Source organism: Corvus hawaiiensis, chromosome 6, assembly GCF_020740725.1.
Source record: "Corvus hawaiiensis isolate bCorHaw1 chromosome 6, bCorHaw1.pri.cur, whole genome shotgun sequence".
NCBI classification, from domain to species: Eukaryota; Metazoa; Chordata; class Aves; order Passeriformes; family Corvidae; genus Corvus; species Corvus hawaiiensis.
Window position 1 is genome coordinate 53,487,209 of NC_063218.1, and position 17,422 is coordinate 53,504,630.

Below are 17,422 nucleotides of genomic sequence, written 5' to 3' on the forward strand. Positions count from 1 at the left end.
ATACACCTTATTTATTTTGAGGCCTATTAAATATTTTAGTAATTTTTCATTTCCTATTTTAAATTTATGCCCTAATACTAAGGTATCTTCACTAGGAAGCATCTGGAATTCTCGTAAGATCAAATACAAAATATTTTGGTCAATCCAAGTCAGAGTGCTGGCACTAAGACATCTACAACAGCTCAAATTCTGGTCACATGGGACAGCTTAGCTGGGAAACAGTCTGCCAGCTCTGCCCCTATACTGGGAACTGAGGTTGGTAATGCACTTCAAAGACTCTGGCCAAGCCAGCAATTTCAGCATTCATATGTCACAACCATTATATTTCTATTACTTAGACATTCCAATTTTGACCTCACCTTGCAAAGTACAGAAAACTGCTAATAACAAAAACGTGATAGTGAAATCTGCTCCTTAAAAAGGAAATAACCTTGTGCTATTCAACACTGATCCATCCACTAGACTAAAAATGCTTTCTTGAAAGGTTCCGGGGGGAAAAAAAATCCCATCCAATCGCCTCAGCTGAAAGGAAGTCAACAATTCGGGAAAACAAATAAGAGACAGAAAATACGGAATCCATAAAAAGGCCCAAAAGAACTCTAAGAATGTGGAGAAAGCAAACAAAGAAATATCCCAGAGCTCTATTTCTGAGCGCATACCTAGGCACCTTTTAAATTCCTTTGCTTGCCATCTAAGAGGTGGATTTCATCCTTGCTTTTCCAATTTCACTTGTTTTGTAAATACTTTCCAAATGACTAATGACTCTGTTGTTCTAGGACCTCCTTGAAAGGAGCTCTTCAATCTTTCGGGGTTACACTGATCCGAAGTTTTAAAGACATGAAACAGCATAACTGCACACAGACCCATCTGAAAACCATAATTAATAAACAAAGGGGAGGGGCTATTTCATACTGTATTGAACCCTGGCTGTTACATAGGGGACAGGGAATAAACTGTTTGCTGATTGTTTTTGTTCTCATAACCTAATACAAAACTATGCTAAACAAAAGCAAAGATGATGTTTGACCCGAATCCAGCTCTGAAAACACTGAGCTGTGTCTGTATTTATCACATCATTGAAGCATGATAAGTATTCTGGTAAAAAGATTTCTGGAAAATAAAAGTTCTCTCAAAAGTCTGCAAGAACAACTTCTTTTTGCTTGTTTTACTCACTTGCATTCCTAATTTTGTGCTCTTGAATAGGATACTGAAGGATGATTAGCTAAATAATGTCCATTATTGTAAGGAATTAGTAAAATGCTATTCTGTTATGTGTTTTGTTGTGTTTTCAAATATTATTTATTGTTCTCAATGAAAATATGCTTCTGCAGCCAGTCAGCCCAGCAAAGTATTTCATATCTTAAGCACTGCAGTCTGCTTTCAGTCCTTGATATAAAATTCTTTGCTTGGAACTTTCGATCTCTTAGGGTTTGACCATAGTTAAGATCAAAACCAAGAAGGAAAATTCAGGGAAGACTTCAGAGACTTCAGGATTCCTAATTTTTACAAGTCCATCTCTGTCAATTGCCCTGCAATACATATTTCTGTTGAACACACTGATGGGAATCCTAGAGAAAATTCCAGGATATGTGCTCGTCATATAGAGGCTCATTGGTTCTACCCTGAAGATTCCTGAAGTGCAGCTTCCATGTGCAACATACTATGACTTTCTGGCATGGATTTTAACAGAAAGCTGGTAAAGTGACAAACCTTGAGAAGAATGCAATACTTAAAGCTTTTCCATATTGATTCCATGTAGCTGGAGGAAAGAGAAAGTAGTTTCCCACTAGCCTGCCTAGGCCCCTACCTACATGAAGGGATTCTGGACCCAAAACAGCCCTTTGCTGGATCCAAAATAGGTGAGGAAAGCAGTGAAAGAAATCCAGTGTGAAAATAGCAACCCTCTGTAAATATCAAGTGGGCCAAGAAATGCCAGGGTTTCTATGAGTTCTGCGCTGTCTGTTGACCTTACAGGGCAGAAAACTGGACTCTTCACAAATGCCACGGCAAAGTGCTGCTTGTAAATATTTTGAGCTGACTGAAGCCACATAAATTTTCACAAAACTTCCTTTTACCTGAAAGGTGGCTGAACTGATCTGCAGCCCTTCCTGCATACTCTGCTGCAGCTGGTTCTGGATACTGATCTTCTTCTCCTTGGTAACAGAGGCGATAGGAAAGCTCCGGATCACGGTCTGCTCCCCAACTGAGGATACAACACACAGACACACGTTAGATCACAGAATCAGGTCTGCTCTGCTCACACTGCTATTGGAATAGACAAGAATGAGTAAGTACAAAGCAACGTGAACACATTGGTACAGGATTCATTTCAGGCAAGATACCTGAAAAGTTGGTAAATTCCTAAAGCATCGTTTGGAATCTGAATGTCTGTTTTATTTCAGTTGTGATTATTAGAAAAATATTCTCCTTCCTTCTGAGTCTTTCTACATAATGGAAAAGCACCCCCAAAAATCTAGGTCGGTAGAGGGTAAGAAACAATTTCCAGTTTATTCAGATTTCATAATGCAATATATGACTCATAAACAGAAATTATCTACCTATCTATATATTTACATATGACCATGAACTTTCCACAACAAATTTATACTTCTGAATGACAATCTGCTTAGAAATGGCACATGTTAAATCATGAAAATTCATCATTCAGAAGAGCCGACGTATTAAGAAAATACTGAATTTACAAGCAGTAATTTTAGGTAGAATACCAACTCATGAATATTTTTCCTTTCAGTTGTTTCCAGTGTCTGAAAAAAACTGTTCAATGATGTTGATGCTTGAATGGGTTGAAGCTCAAAATACTGCCTATCTGAAGGACCACAGTTCTCACTATTTGGATTTCTTACCCAGCTGATCATGAGGAGTGCCTTTAAATATAATTCTGTAAGTGGTAAGGAACAAAGCTCCTTCAGCAGGGAGGATATGAGGACCTCCAAGCAGTCCTCCTGTGGCTTCCTCTCTGCCATCAGGATCCAGTAGCACACGGAGACCTTCACAAACAAATTCTTCTCCTGGCAGTAAAGTTGGCCGTAGAATTTTGGGCTGATGCAAATAAATGGAAGTGTAAATGTAAATCAGTGTTATACCTCAGGCTAGTAATAATATTTGGTTTTAAAAGCTTCAAAACAAAATTGTTATGACACTGAGTCCAAAGAAGGGAGATGGAGTTTGGACTCAGAGAAGAGAAATGGGTCTCAGAAAGCAGTGGGCATGCAACAGCTTGTTTATGATCAGAAGTCTGGCTCTACTAGTTTCATAAGTTCATATTTCATGAGACCAAAGCCAAGCACTTTATTTATCACTGGTGGAAATTTTCTTTTCATGTTTTGATGTTTCCTCATAACATTACGAGAGGAAAAAATTTGATGATTCTAATACTTGTAAAGAATACAAATATGTTTCATAACACTTGCCTTCTGTATTGGTGGAAGCCTCCTACTCTCACGATGGACAGCCTCCAGAGTCTCTATGTGCATTGCTACAATGCCTGGAAAGCAGTAATACCATAAATGAAGTCTCACACAATGTGAAAGAGAAAGCTGCCCTGTAATTAAAACTCTGATAATTCTGACATTCTCATAGAAATAATTATCTGAGCTCCAACAGCAATTACAGTCTGGAAAAGAAATCTAACATTCTAACTTAGATGAAAGTAACTAAAATTATAAAGTGCACTTGTTTAATTAGGAAAAGAAAAAAGAAAGACTACAAAGCACCTTTTTGTGACAATTCCTACCTGGTATCATGCAGTGCAGACCCTTGATGTGATCCTGTGTGACCCCACTTTCTGTGCAAACCTTGTCAATAAATCTGGTGATGAAGCGCACGACTGCGTTTGCAACATCATTGTTCTCTGAGTCCTCAAACCCACTCTCGGTGTCATAACTCTCTGCAACGCTGCCTGCAATGCTAAAGGCAGAAATAAAAGCAGTAACAAGTGTGAACAATTCAGCTGGTGATGCACATATGATACCTGGATAGACAGACAAGCTGTGGGGTTTTTTCCTCATTAAAATTTGCAAACCTTGCTAAAAGCATATGGTGGTACCACAATTATATTGTACTTGCCCTGCTAAAACTTCATGAATGATGACATAGGACAATTTTCTCTCCATGCACAGATAGGGCCACAAGAGAAAAAACAGCTTTTTAGAAGTGAGTTCTATGTCTTCTCTTCATAAAGTCAAGTAAAGTATTTGCAACCCGTGATAAACAAATATCCAGTTATTTAGAGAAAGTTACATTAAATGTGTATTTCGGTTACAGAACAAACCAATCAAAAGCTAAAAAGATTATAAGAAAAATTTTTTGTGCATTAGATAAGCAAGCAAGTCAGTGGGAGATGTACTTTGAATGTCTAAAAATGCCTCCCATAATAATCTTAGGGGCCAAATTCATAGATTGCAACATACACCACTACCAGTCTACTGAGCACGTCCTAATGCCTGAGATTAGAGGTATTTAGTCAGCAGAAATTAGTAACTCCATGGGGAGTTTCATCCTGATAGCCTGTCTTTTACTTGATGTCAGTGTTCTCACATAGTGTTCTATAATTTTATCAAGTGGGAATTTGTACAGAGAGGTGATAATGAAGACAATAAACAAAGAGGGAGGAAGGCTTGTTATGAAATGTCCTGGATTTGCATGCTAGGGAATGAATGTAACTGGTGTTACACTCCTACTGCTTTCTTAGTAATTTAACCTTTGCCATTGTGGTTTAGCCCTCTTGCTTTTTGTGACCTCAGTGCCCTTTCTTCCTTACAGCTGTTGCACAGAAATGCTGATTTTATAGATGCTATACAAATGCTTTCTTGATTTTAGGTTCATACACCATTTTTTTCAAGTTATATAAAAATTAACAGACTGGGTTTGGGGCTGCTGTTTTCTTTCTCACCAAACCACATGTTTGTCTTCAACATCTGCATTACTAGAGTAAAGATTCTTCATGGGACAATACAATGCTCCTTTAAATGCAAGTAAATCACTCCAGACAAAGTTCTGTTATTTGAGAGGAATCATGTTAGACTTCTGCTCTCCTTAACTACTGAACTGGAAAGGAAGTGAAGATACTGAAATAATCTGGTATTTAGAGTAAAGCCATTTTGCAAGCCATGGCCCATCCTGACGGGTGAGCACCAGACTCGGACACCCACCTGTTTGTGACAATGCTGTTGCTTCCACTCTCCCAGTCCCCAGTGGCTGATGTTCTCAGCAGCTTGTTCTTACTTGTATCCAGTGGTACCAGCAGGTAGACCATGAGGTTGGCAAAATGAATGGCCTGGCTGAAAACTGTGCTTTCCTCATTCTGGACTAGCTCCTGCTGTGTCTGTTTATTAAGAGTTGGCCATAACCTCAGCTGCTCAGCAGCCAAGTCCATTGCTGTCTTATCCTGGTCTGCAGGAGTTTTCTCCTAGAAGACACAGCGGAAGAAATATAAAGACATAGAAAATTATAAAGCTAGAACTTAAAAACCAATGCTTAGCCAAAACTTTCTTTATTAAATTGCTAAATAAACTTCTTCAGTTATTTAACGTACATATTCATTTAAAAAGAATGAGCAAATAACTACCCTTAGTAGGGTTTAAGGAAAGTTATGATTATGGGAACTGAGCTTTGAGAGCAGTTTACTGAAATGCACCAGCAGCACAACATAGGCAGATCTAAATAATATCATTTCTTTTAAGATCTTTTTTATGCCATTCAATCTTCCATGTTTCTTCAGAGTGGTTTACTGCTTTTAACATAGCTGCTCTCCTCAGCTTATCCACTTAGCTCACATAAGAAAAAGCATAAATCAGATTGAGAAATAACATGCAGCTCATGGCTCGACCCTGGCAATATTCTCCAAATTCCTAGGATGTTCAGGTGAGGGAAGCTTTTACATAAATAGTTCCAGACCAGCTGAAATATTCATGTTTTTATATGTTGGAGTCCAATTCTAGCATTAACTTGAAGCAAACTAGGTAGATGGCCCACAGTCAAAGTAGAATAAAGAAATCTGGCAGCTGACATTAGTGACCTAAAGCCTGATGCTAAACTAATGAATGACTAGGTGTCTTGCAAATGCTTTTTCCACACTAAGTTGAGCTAACATCAAGTTATAATGCTTTGTAGATAAATGTAAATTCCTATTATTTCTCATGTTATTGAATACTGTGTAATATGGGAAAAAATGTAAGAAAAATACATAAAATTGAAAAAACTCATAACTTTCTGTAACTTAGGAGACATTAAAATGTGAATAAAAATACTGCTTTAATATTTATTATATTTTCCTACCTTCTGTTTTAACTGTACTGCATGGTTGTCATCTTTGGCTGTAAGGTAGAGGGAACGAACTTGATTCTGCACGTTGCTATAGAAGGTTGTTTCCCAGAACTGTTGGTTAGTCCAGATAGGATGATCTTGTACACAGGTGTAAGCAAACTGACTAACTCCAGGTGCTAATTTCTGAAAGCAAAAAAAGTGCAGAGTCAACAAATCAGTCCTATTATACAATTTCTTTTAAAGGCTATGACTTCAGAACTGACACACACACATATATATATATGTATAAATATGATTAGTTGTACAGCCTGAAATATGAAATGTATCAACTTTAGTACTGCAACATGGGAAAGAGAAATTATCTCCAGTTTTGTGCCATTCAAGAAATTAACATACAGGGAGGCTGTATACAAGTCTAATGCCAGTGCAAGGGATGGTTTTCTTGATTTAGAGTAGAAAAATGAGAATCAAGATAAGAATTTTGTGATAACAGTACAGAACACATTTGTAATATAAAACATCTTCCTTGCCAACAAACCACAGTATTTTTAATAACCTAGCTATACAACACAGAAATCAGTATTCAAACAGATGCAAATTACTTCTCATTTTATTTAGAAGTGAGAACCGCAGTAATGAAATTTAAAGTAATACTAAGTGTCAACTGAGTCCTTCCAATAAACTACATTTGTTGCAACAGCAGAAGATTAGATAAATTGTTATCTTCAGAGTTATTTACTGAACTGTATGACCCAAATTCAGTTCCTGAAAGAGTGCTAATTTGGGTATTTCTTTGAAGTCACAAGGGTCTGGATCACTGTAAAGTCTCAAACAAACCCAGAATTGTTACAGCATTAGTCATTATGAATGAACCATTTTTTTCAAGTATATCTATTTATTTAGGTTGCACAAGTCTCCCAGGGAGTTGTTTAATATTCTTGATAACCACAAAGAAAGGAAATTTATTTCAATGACCTGAATTATGAAGAATTAAATCCTTTATCATGTTCTTACTTTTTGATAAAAGAAGGCCACAAAAAACCTGTGTTGTATACTGCATATAGCAAAGAAGCAGGTAATCTAAATATGTGCTCAGGATTATTTCTGCAGCAGAACGGAAGAATAAAGTACATTACTGGGTGCCTCATTTAATGACTATCACTCACAATACTACCCATACCTGAAACACACATCATATCTAGAATTTAGATTTTATTTTAGTGATTTGTGTTCTAAACCACTTTCCTGGAGAGCATGAATACCACTCAATATTTGTAATTGTAGACTTGTACAGAACAGCCAGTACTTACAATACTTCCCTAGCTGGCACTTGGGCATTCAAATGGAAGGGTAGGAAATTACAACCAAAATTTTTGAAGTCTGGTTTACAGATTTCTAGTTTTGCAATTCTTCAAACTGTGTTTTCCTCACTATGCTCTTCCAAGTACAGCATGAACTGAGAGTCCTGATCATGTGCCATGTACTTATTCCCTATCAAAGGTCCTTGAAAATTCTGTATCTGAGGAAATGGTATGTGGCATGCTAATAAAATGTACCCAATTGAAGTGCCTTTTTGTGCTTAGCCATCTAAAAGTGAGCAGTATGATTTTGATTTGCTCATGCAGAATTTCATCAAAAATTCTTGGTAACCTATTAAGAAATCTACATCTGTTCAAATAATGTTAAATGTGACTTTGTTTACTCCATACAGACTGAGAGGGCAGATAGCTGCTTGTTTTAACAGACACCCAAGTTTCAGTTGTGGTGCAGTTTATGGCAGATCACAGGAAATGATAACTGATCTCCCACCCCTGATGCAGCTGTTAAATCACAGAACAGGACAGCACAAAGAGTGTCCTACTGATCTTTGTGGGGACTGCTGGACATTCCTTGAAAACACCTAATCACACAAAAGATACACCACAGGGCCCACAAACTGATCTGGCCCAATCATTGACCTACGTCAAAACCCAGATGCACAAAACCTCTGTTACAGAGGAATAGGGATGATGAATAAATCATGGAATAAAAATATGGACAACATATCTCAAAAGCAAAGATCAGTGCTAAAGCCATATCATGACTTTTACTTGGATTAACTTTTTTTTCCCACTGGCACTGAATTCCCAGTCACAACAGATCTGCAAAGAGGGAGTAGGAATGCCAAGAACAGGGGGAAAGAAAAAAGGGGAAAGGAAAAACAAAAGGAAAAAGGAAACAAAAAGTCTGTTCAAGCCTAGCTAGTCGGTAGGGTTAACTCATGTCAATTTGTGCAGCAAATGCCACATGATGAGTGAATTGACTATCAACCTCTTCCATTGCCTTTGATGCCTCAACCCAAATCAGATAATTGTGTAAACTGGGTGAAAAGGGGGTGATCTTTGACACAAACTCAAAAGGAAGTTTAAGCTCCTAACCCTGTGTCTAAAGAAATAAAAACGAGATACATGATTTTCACATGGAATCAAACATGACAGGAAAGCTGAGGGGCTTTTAGATGCTCTTCCTGTGCCCATAATTTGGCATGAACAACCATGTACAAAACATAATTTTTAAACATTGGAGATTTATGTTCAAATACAACAACATAAATCAACACTGACAACAATTCCTAGACCAAATAAAAAAGGTTTATTTACAAAAGCATGAAAGAAAACACATCAAAAAAGCTTAGTGATCATAAACATTATCCTTCTCGTCACCTGCATGTGTTAAAACAAATGGCAAAACCTCACAGTGGCCAGAGCACAGAATTAAAATCAGGACTTGCAGTTCCTGGCTCTGCCAGTTATTTGGATTCTCTGCTTGTTTGGGTTAGTTTGTTTGTAAAAAAGGCAAGAATACCAACCTCAAGAAGCACACTCTTGTTCCTATGCAGTCTAAATCCACGGACTAAAAATACTCTTGGTACAAATATAAGCGTTCCATGAAGTTTGCAGTGTCTATATTCTCTACCCTGAGAGTGCTTAGTCAGCCCATTTCCCTAGAATGGAAACTCATCTAACACATCAAAAGGGCCCCAATGTTTACTGCTACATTCAAAAGAATTTGCTCAGAATTTCCCCAATTTAAGGACAACAGTAGTTTTGTGGGTTTTACATCAAGCAATACTACATGCAAAAAACATATCTTCACCTAGCTCTCCACAGGGCAGCTAAACTACACTGATATTTGTGCTCTTTCCCTCTGTCCCAATAACTCACTCCTGCCAGACAGAATGAACACAGGAGGCAGCAAAAGAATTTCCTACTTATAAGGGAGGATTTAGAGACTGATAGCTTAAAAGAGACCCCTGAAGAACATAATAAAAATAGTTCTGAACTCATTAAGTCCTTATTCTAAAGCTGTCAGTATGACAAAAAGAGCATTGAGGTGTAAATTTTAACAACCAACAGAACATCAGTTAATTGCTGCAAAGGACACTGAGTCCTTTAAATTGATTAACGAAACTTAAAAACCCCTGAACACTCCCCTCCCAAATCCCCTATGAAACAGACCCTACCCCTCTCAGAATAATTAACTACATGCTACAGTTTGTGAAAACACAAGGTAGGCTTGGGACTTGCTTTGTATGACTACACAGGCAACTTCTTGAATTCAAGAATTGTCTTTCCATTATTTCCACCTTGAGGGGTACTGGATAACACCTGCCTAGAATTTTTTCCGTGTTTCCCAACACTGGATAGTTCTGATTGTGAAAATGATACTTGCAGCTCAGTAAGAAATGTGCACCAGTTCCAAGACTCCCAAACTTGCTGTGAGGTGCAGGTCCTCAAAGAGCTTCTCTATAACATTATATTATCTAGATTGCTTGTTTCTGATAAAGAAACATGTGTTGTGTTGATCACTCAGCAGTTACTAGCCTTTACACCACAAAAGCTTAAAAGGAAGCAAATTCATTACAGCAAAGCAAAGGATCCAGCTATTGATTGTAAAGTTGGAAAATGATTTTCAAAACAAAAAGAATAAAAACCAGAATATGAATATTCCTACGACTGCTCCTTTCTCACAGGATTTTGCTACACATCTCTCAGTTAAGGAAGTGAAGGGGCAAACTCAACAGTGCTCTGTTTTTTAGAGAAATCCAGTTTACTTCAGAAATAAAGTGTCCTTCTGTCTCCAAGTGACAGCCTGAGTTACTGGTTTGGATATATTTGGTGAGAAAATGAAGCAAAACAAGTGAGAAGGAGGGCGTTGCTGAATGCAAAGAGTAGCTTCCTCCTCAGCTCCTCGAGGAATCACTGGCTGTGGGTTATCCCTCTGGCCCCTGTGAGGAAGCTACTACAGCACCTTTGCATGCCAAAGCTCTTCCTCTCCTGTATTGGATACAGTTATCCCTGAAATCTGCAGTGCAGGCTTAGAGATCATCAGGACACAGTGGCATTGCTAGTTTAAAGAGCTATTCCCTGTCTCTGAGCTGCTCAGATAAACATCCAGTCAGTCACACCGACTGCACATCATGAGTAGGTACCACTTCCTGCAGGCAACAGCTGCCCCTGCCCAAGTGATGCAAACTAAATTCTGCAAGTGAACATGTCCTACAAGCCAGTCCTGCAATCACATCTATGCTATGCCCACACAGATCCTGGTAAATCCAAAAAGACTTCAAAGTTGTCCCCCAGCATCAACCCTCATTGACTGACCAGCAGGACTGAGCCTTACCTATGTACTACTTGCAGATAACACATCACAGAATCACTGAATGGCCTGAGTTGGGAGGCACCTTGAAGATCATCCAGCTTCAACACCCCTGCCATGGGCAGGGACACCTTCCACTAGACCAGGCTGTTCAGAGCCCCATCCAACCTGGCCTCGAACACCTGGGGCATCCACAGCTTCTCTGGGCAACCTTCTCTTGTCTCATCACCCCTACAATAAACAATTTATTCCTATTATCTGTTTTAAATCTACCCTCTTTCTCTTTAAAGCCATTACACGCACAAGGGTAATTGTGCATGTATATGTTTCCAAGTCTGACTGTGTGCTGCATGGATAACACAAGTCAAAAAATTCCATTCAATGAATGGTTTTCCTATTTGGTCTAAAGTATAAAATTACGCCCACATGTATTGTGCACACAAATGTGGGGAAAGGTCATAAAAGCATGAAGGAAGAACTGCAAAGCTTCTGTAAATTTCTATTTTACTGCTCTAGAGAAAAAACGTGAAATACTAAATGGAGGTTTGTCTCCAATCTGAATATCTCGCCAACAAAAAAAGAAAACAATCTGCCACCTCTCCTTGCCTTCAGAAAGCCATCAAACCAGACTCAAGATTGACTTCAATTTTAAAATAAATGAGTAGTAAAGTGGTCCATTACACTGTTTATCTACTATTATTTCACTATGAAAAATAAAAGGAGGTCAATTCACTCCTAATTCAGTGCTACCAAATCACAGACAGGTACACTAAACCAGCAGAGGGCAATAGAATTCTAGAATTTTGCAAAAATGGGATGTAATTCTGGATGGAACTTTATTTACTGTATACATTTTCTGGCAAAAGTCACTTAAACATCTAATTACTCATGGTCTCTAATCCTAGATTCCTGAAGATCATGCGTAATTTACTAGACATTACTTAAAGCCATAAAGAATACCTCAGATTTCTACCAAGATGTATCAAGATAGATATTTGCTAATACAAAGTTCCCTGTAACATTAAGTAATACACATAACAACACACTTCTTTCTCCAAAGAGATAAAAAGAGATTTAAATAGTTCTGTTATACAAAGAAAGAAAGGAAACTAAAATCATCTAAAACGAAGTATGTTCAGATCCCACAAAAAAAGAGAGAAGACATTTTCATACCAGGACTTTGCAGTCCTAAATAAGGTTAAACTCCAAGAAGTGGATGAGAAACAGTTTGATTTTTCTCCCTCTATACAGCACAATAAAGTTTTGGCGGGTTAAATCAATTAGTTAAGATACAGATTTCACAAATTCTCAGTTGAGGTGTTGAATCCATCTGAAGAGTTTTTCTAACTTTGACATGGTTATTTTGAAAGTCTCCTACAAAGTCACTGAATCCCTTTGGATCAGGTGGTTCAGCAGTGAGTGTGCACCTGTGAGTGCATTGGAATGGTGGCACTGGCTCTACCCACAAAAATAACCCACAGCAACAAAGTTGTTACCCAGGTCTGTGCTCAGAGACAAATAAACCCTGTAAATGTCCCAAGTTTATGGCTTTTATCTGTAGTCAAATACTGGTTCTTAGAATTATTGATGACCTGATATGTCACTTAAAGCCTAGCTAAATAGAGCAACTAAGTAACCCCCAAGGGGTAATAAAGTAACTACTTTTAAGTTCTTCTGTCACTTCAATCAAGTAGTTCTTTAATTACTGTTTTTCTTCTTCTATGGCAGCTTTCTCTGTCTTCAGTGGTCAAAATCCTTGTGAAGTTCTCTCAATATACAGCATTTCCTCATCTGAAGAAACTATTAAAACAATAGTCCTCAAGTACCCTCAAGAGCAGGATGAGCAAATCTGAAAGATGTATGGCTACAATACAGAATATGAATTGCAAATTCATAAAATTTTAAGAGTAGTAGAACTTATCTTGGCAATACAAATTACACGTATACTACGTGGTTCAGGTGAAAGAAAGAGGATGGGCAAAATTGGAAACCGCATTTATTATGAAGAATTCTGAAAGTAAGGACAAGAAAACTGAACTTGTTGCACTCTGAACCAGGCCATTTGACAGATTAAACAATATCCAGTCTGATCAACAAAGAAAGTGATTGTGGAGGTGCTGAATGGAAGGGCCTTACAGAGCAGGATACTGTAAGGATACAGTTCTGCCACATGGTAAGATGCAGTTTTGGCACGTGCAGTGCACGAGGAAGAGGAGAGCCACATACCTGCCCTGTGAATTCTAACTGGCACAATGTTATGAACTCATGACAACGAGCTGATGTGGCATTCCCAAACTGAAAGGGCTGTGATGAATCAGAGGAAGCCAAGAAGAGCATCCCACCAAGAATTCCAACTGCAGGTACTGTCATGAAGGGTATAGAAGCAGCAAATGGAAAAAATGCACGGATATGGGTGAAAACAAGAGTAGGAGATAGAAACTTCAATTATGGGCTTAAATCACTTGGATGTGTAAGGAATAAAAACATTTGTGACACCTCAGTTCTTTGGTCACACTCAGCTAAAACTGATGAGATATCAAGGATATCAACAGACATTCACACAGAAGCAGGCAATACATACAAATATATCAGCAATTTCTCTCCCTTACCATCTGTAAGCATTTGCCCTCCCGTGGAAACATAAAAAAATGCTGCTCAAACCATGACGGATAATAATGCTACAATGAAACAGAACTCAATGAAGGAAATTGTGTTTTCATGCAGAAAGTTCCATTCTACTGGGATAAGGACATAGTGATGAGGAGGCAAAGTGGAACTTGCACATATGGAAAATGCATGGGAGACTGAGTTACTTCATTTACATTCCTTCGCTTTAAGGTCAGAAGCTTTAGGAGAATTTTAATTAAACCACCAGAAATTCTTTCATGGTGAAAATTCTAAGTGAATCAGAATTTCTGTAACACTGTAATCCCTCCCTAGAAATAACAATGTAAAGAGAGGGGCTACAACCAAATTAAAATTGTTAAACCAGCGTTACGTATCATTTCTAGAAAACAAGCTCAAGTGAAATCAGTTACGAATGATGTGATCCAGTACTAGTGGAAATGAAACAGAAAGCTTTCTCCTTATTCTAGAAGATACTGGGTCAGTTCCTCAGTTACAGAAATTTACTACAAAATTTTATCTTTACATCTTATTTTAATTGGGGGGAATTTCCTTTTTCTTCTTCCTGACCAAGTACTTCCTCCCACAAACCAGTAAGGACAGGAACTACAGATTGCCAAGTTCTCTTCCATGTTTCCCATGATGTTATCATTCTGGGAAAGCCAGCTTCTTCAACAGAGCAAAGTTACCACAGTAATTAATTTCCTAAATTCCTTGTAAAGGTATGTTAAAAACATTCTCTAGTTAGTCTCTCCTACTAATATGCTAACCTGTTGTATTATACTTTCCTAATTTCCTTTTCCACCACCTAAAAATGGGTTTGGAAGTCAGATATTCTCTACTGCAAAGACGTAAAATGTATTCTACTGGCATGTATTATGTATCCCTTCAGAACCAAAGTGCACAAGTTAAAATCTTAAGGATCAGAGATGACATTTTGGTGCCTGTGTTTGCAAAGGATACTGCAAAACCACTCGATCACAGCTAACAAGAATCCTCAGATTCCTGTTTTAACTTGAAAAGTATGTTTGCTTTTACAAAAATAATTTACTGAACTATAATATTTGTATGAAAAGAACTTTTAATGGATGTAATAAAAACTTTTGACTGGAGGAGTGCTTGGAAATATTGACAGAACTTTGACCATTGCCTTAAAAATGCTCTTCTATGACCCCACTTATATTCATAAGCACCTGCCAAGTAACCACATTATCCTCTCTCAAAAGTCAATAAAACTGCTTTTAGGTCATGTCCATAAAAACTTCAGCATTAATTAACCTTCTGGTGGACACAATCACCAACAGTAATGATGACTATTATGAATAATGATGACTGTCATGAATTATGAACAATAACGATGACTCCACAGCTTCCTTCCAATGCCTCAAACTGCCTGGGTTCAGATATTATTACTTATTTCATTTTTCTGTTCTTTTGTACAAAAGCAACACCAACAGTTCTGTCCACAATTAAGGCTCCTGGATTTTCCAGGAATGCAAATAATGCTCATATACACACTAGATAATGTTGTAAATATTCTTTTGTGCTTCAGCTTCTTCCATATTTTCTATTACATGACACAGCCATGTTCTTTTTAAGCAGGCAACTTAATGTATTTCTATATTAAAGGGATTAGCATTCTGAGAACGGATAAATAAAAATAATTTTAGTACTAAAAATAATGTTACTTAATACTACTTAGTCACAAAAACATTTCCATAGACTAAGATAGTATCAGAACTGGCAGGATAGAGATACAAAAAGAAAATTAATGGAAGCAGACAAAACTCCTTGCCAAGACAATAAAGGAAGTCTTTCACGATGGGAGTTTCCTAAATTAAAGCTAGCAATTCAAGAGTGGAGAATTTTAAAGTAGAAGTGATTTTAACCCGAGCACACCAGAGCAGGACAGAAAGTTTTAGAAGGAAGTATATTAACTAGGTGCAAGAATGAAAACATTTCAGTGTAGAAAGCCAACACATTACAGAAAGTCTTCCTAGCCTCCCAGGAGTCTAAAAGCATGCTGATGATAATGAGAATTACTTGGGACAATCACAGTTGTGCAGAAATTGAAGTTAAGAATCAAAACTCATATTAATTGTAAAAAACCCCACTAATTCTGCTTTTCTAAATTAACTGCATCATCCAATAGCTTTATGCGATTCTCTGGTATTTACACAAATTCTAAAATAAACATATAATATTGTTATAAAGTAACAGAGGCAATGGTAGTATCAAATTTTCCCACTTTTCCACAGCAGAAGTGGACCAATATTCTACTGATTCCAGCTGATACTAACTGTAAAATTTGCCTGATAAAGACATAAAAATGGAAACAACTCTTCACCCACCATCACAGATTTTCCACACTGGCCTTTCATTGGGTAACTTCCCTGTGACTTTGTAGCTGCTGCTACACAACAGAGAGTACATTTCAAATTATGAAGCTTCTGTCACATAACTAACCTTGAATTGGGTCTCTCTTGGAAGGGCAGTTCATGATAATAATTAAAGTATTATAAACTATTCTGAATTTCTCTAGTACTGCCTGCAATCTTCAGAGAAAGCCCTTATCCTTGTAACTGGGAATCTCTCCTACACCAAACAGGGTCTGGAGCAGAGTGGTCATTTATTCAGGCATTTCAAGGAATAAAGACTTTCTTCCATAGAACATCTGCCATAACTGTTACTGAATCCATTTCTGCTATGAAAGTACACAAATTACTTTCATGTCATTATGCCATATGAAAGAGCATATATATCTCACTATGGAAAACATTAGAATTATTTCTATTGGTGTATTAACATGAAATACTTCTGTATCACATTTTATTATTAATTCAACTTTTTACTTAAATTACGATTTTTGTATTCACCTTGAAGATTGTAAAAAAAACCCCCTGGACTAAAATCCTTTTCATCACAAAAATGCTGCCAGGATAATTCTTAAGATGACCTGAATAAATGTTCTGTGCTATATTCAAAGGTTTTAAGTTAAATGATTTACACCAGATTTTGCTCTTTTAAAAACACTGAATAAAGTCTCCTATTTTATGTAATTCTGTTCCGTTCTCAGTAAAGGTACAGGAACATGGATTACAAATGAAAAATGGGCAGCCATGAAGATGAACAGCCCAATTATGCCATACTTGTAAGGATTTCAGTCAGCCCCAGCCCGTAAAACTGCAGACTCATTTCTCTCATTCCATTTCAAGCGCTACAAAAAAATTAGCATCAGTATCCAACTGAAATTTTATTTGAAATTTTGTGGCTTAGAGCATTAAAATAAAACAATAATAATAAAAAAATCAGTTTTTCCCTCTGTCCCTCCCAAGAATTACATAATTTAGTCACATAAAAATTATAAAGCAGTCTCCAGTACATTTTGCTTAAAGACAAATGTCAATTTGAACGTAATACATCCAAACTGTGAGACATCTTGCTGCATTTGGGTTATTTTTGCCTAAGAGAGATCAGCACTCTCCAAGTGTACATCAAGCCATTAAAAACAACTGACTCAGAAATTTAAATTAAACACCTGTGACTCTGAAAAATAATACTGCTCTGGATACTGCAATGTAAAGAAATGTTTGTCCACAAATGTGGAAGCCCATTCATAATATCTACACAGAGAAAACTTTACTCTCAGAATAGCGTATTTTTATTGTGCCACTTCCTTTATTCAAACACTTCTGAATGCCAAACAACAAAAAATTTGCAAGTGTGTTACTGTGGACTATGCAATGTGGTAGAATATACTCAGAAAGGTATGGAAACAAAGATGATTATATGCAGTTTAACCAAAAAGTTTGAGTTACAAAATTTTGGAAAAGATCCCTGAGAGGTAGAAAATTGTAGTACAACCGGCACAATC

General features: G+C 37.3%; 1 protein-coding gene across 7 annotated transcripts in view; it reads right to left on the bottom strand.

Annotated features, from left to right (window-relative positions):
• Nucleotides 1-17,422, bottom strand: part of SBF2 (SET binding factor 2) — a 235,314-nt gene that overhangs the window by 43,311 nt on the left and 174,581 nt on the right. For all 7 annotated transcript variants that reach the window (XM_048306571.1, XM_048306567.1, XM_048306573.1 and 4 more), the window contains 6 exons: nucleotides 6,298-6,468; nucleotides 5,172-5,428; nucleotides 3,755-3,927; nucleotides 3,432-3,505; nucleotides 2,865-3,060; nucleotides 2,076-2,203 (listed from right to left, as the gene is read on the bottom strand). In XM_048306571.1, coding sequence (XP_048162528.1) covers nucleotides 2,076-2,203; nucleotides 2,865-3,060; nucleotides 3,432-3,505; nucleotides 3,755-3,927; nucleotides 5,172-5,428; nucleotides 6,298-6,468 — 999 coding nt within the window. The remainder of the gene's footprint in view (nucleotides 1-2,075; nucleotides 2,204-2,864; nucleotides 3,061-3,431; nucleotides 3,506-3,754; nucleotides 3,928-5,171; nucleotides 5,429-6,297; nucleotides 6,469-17,422) is intronic.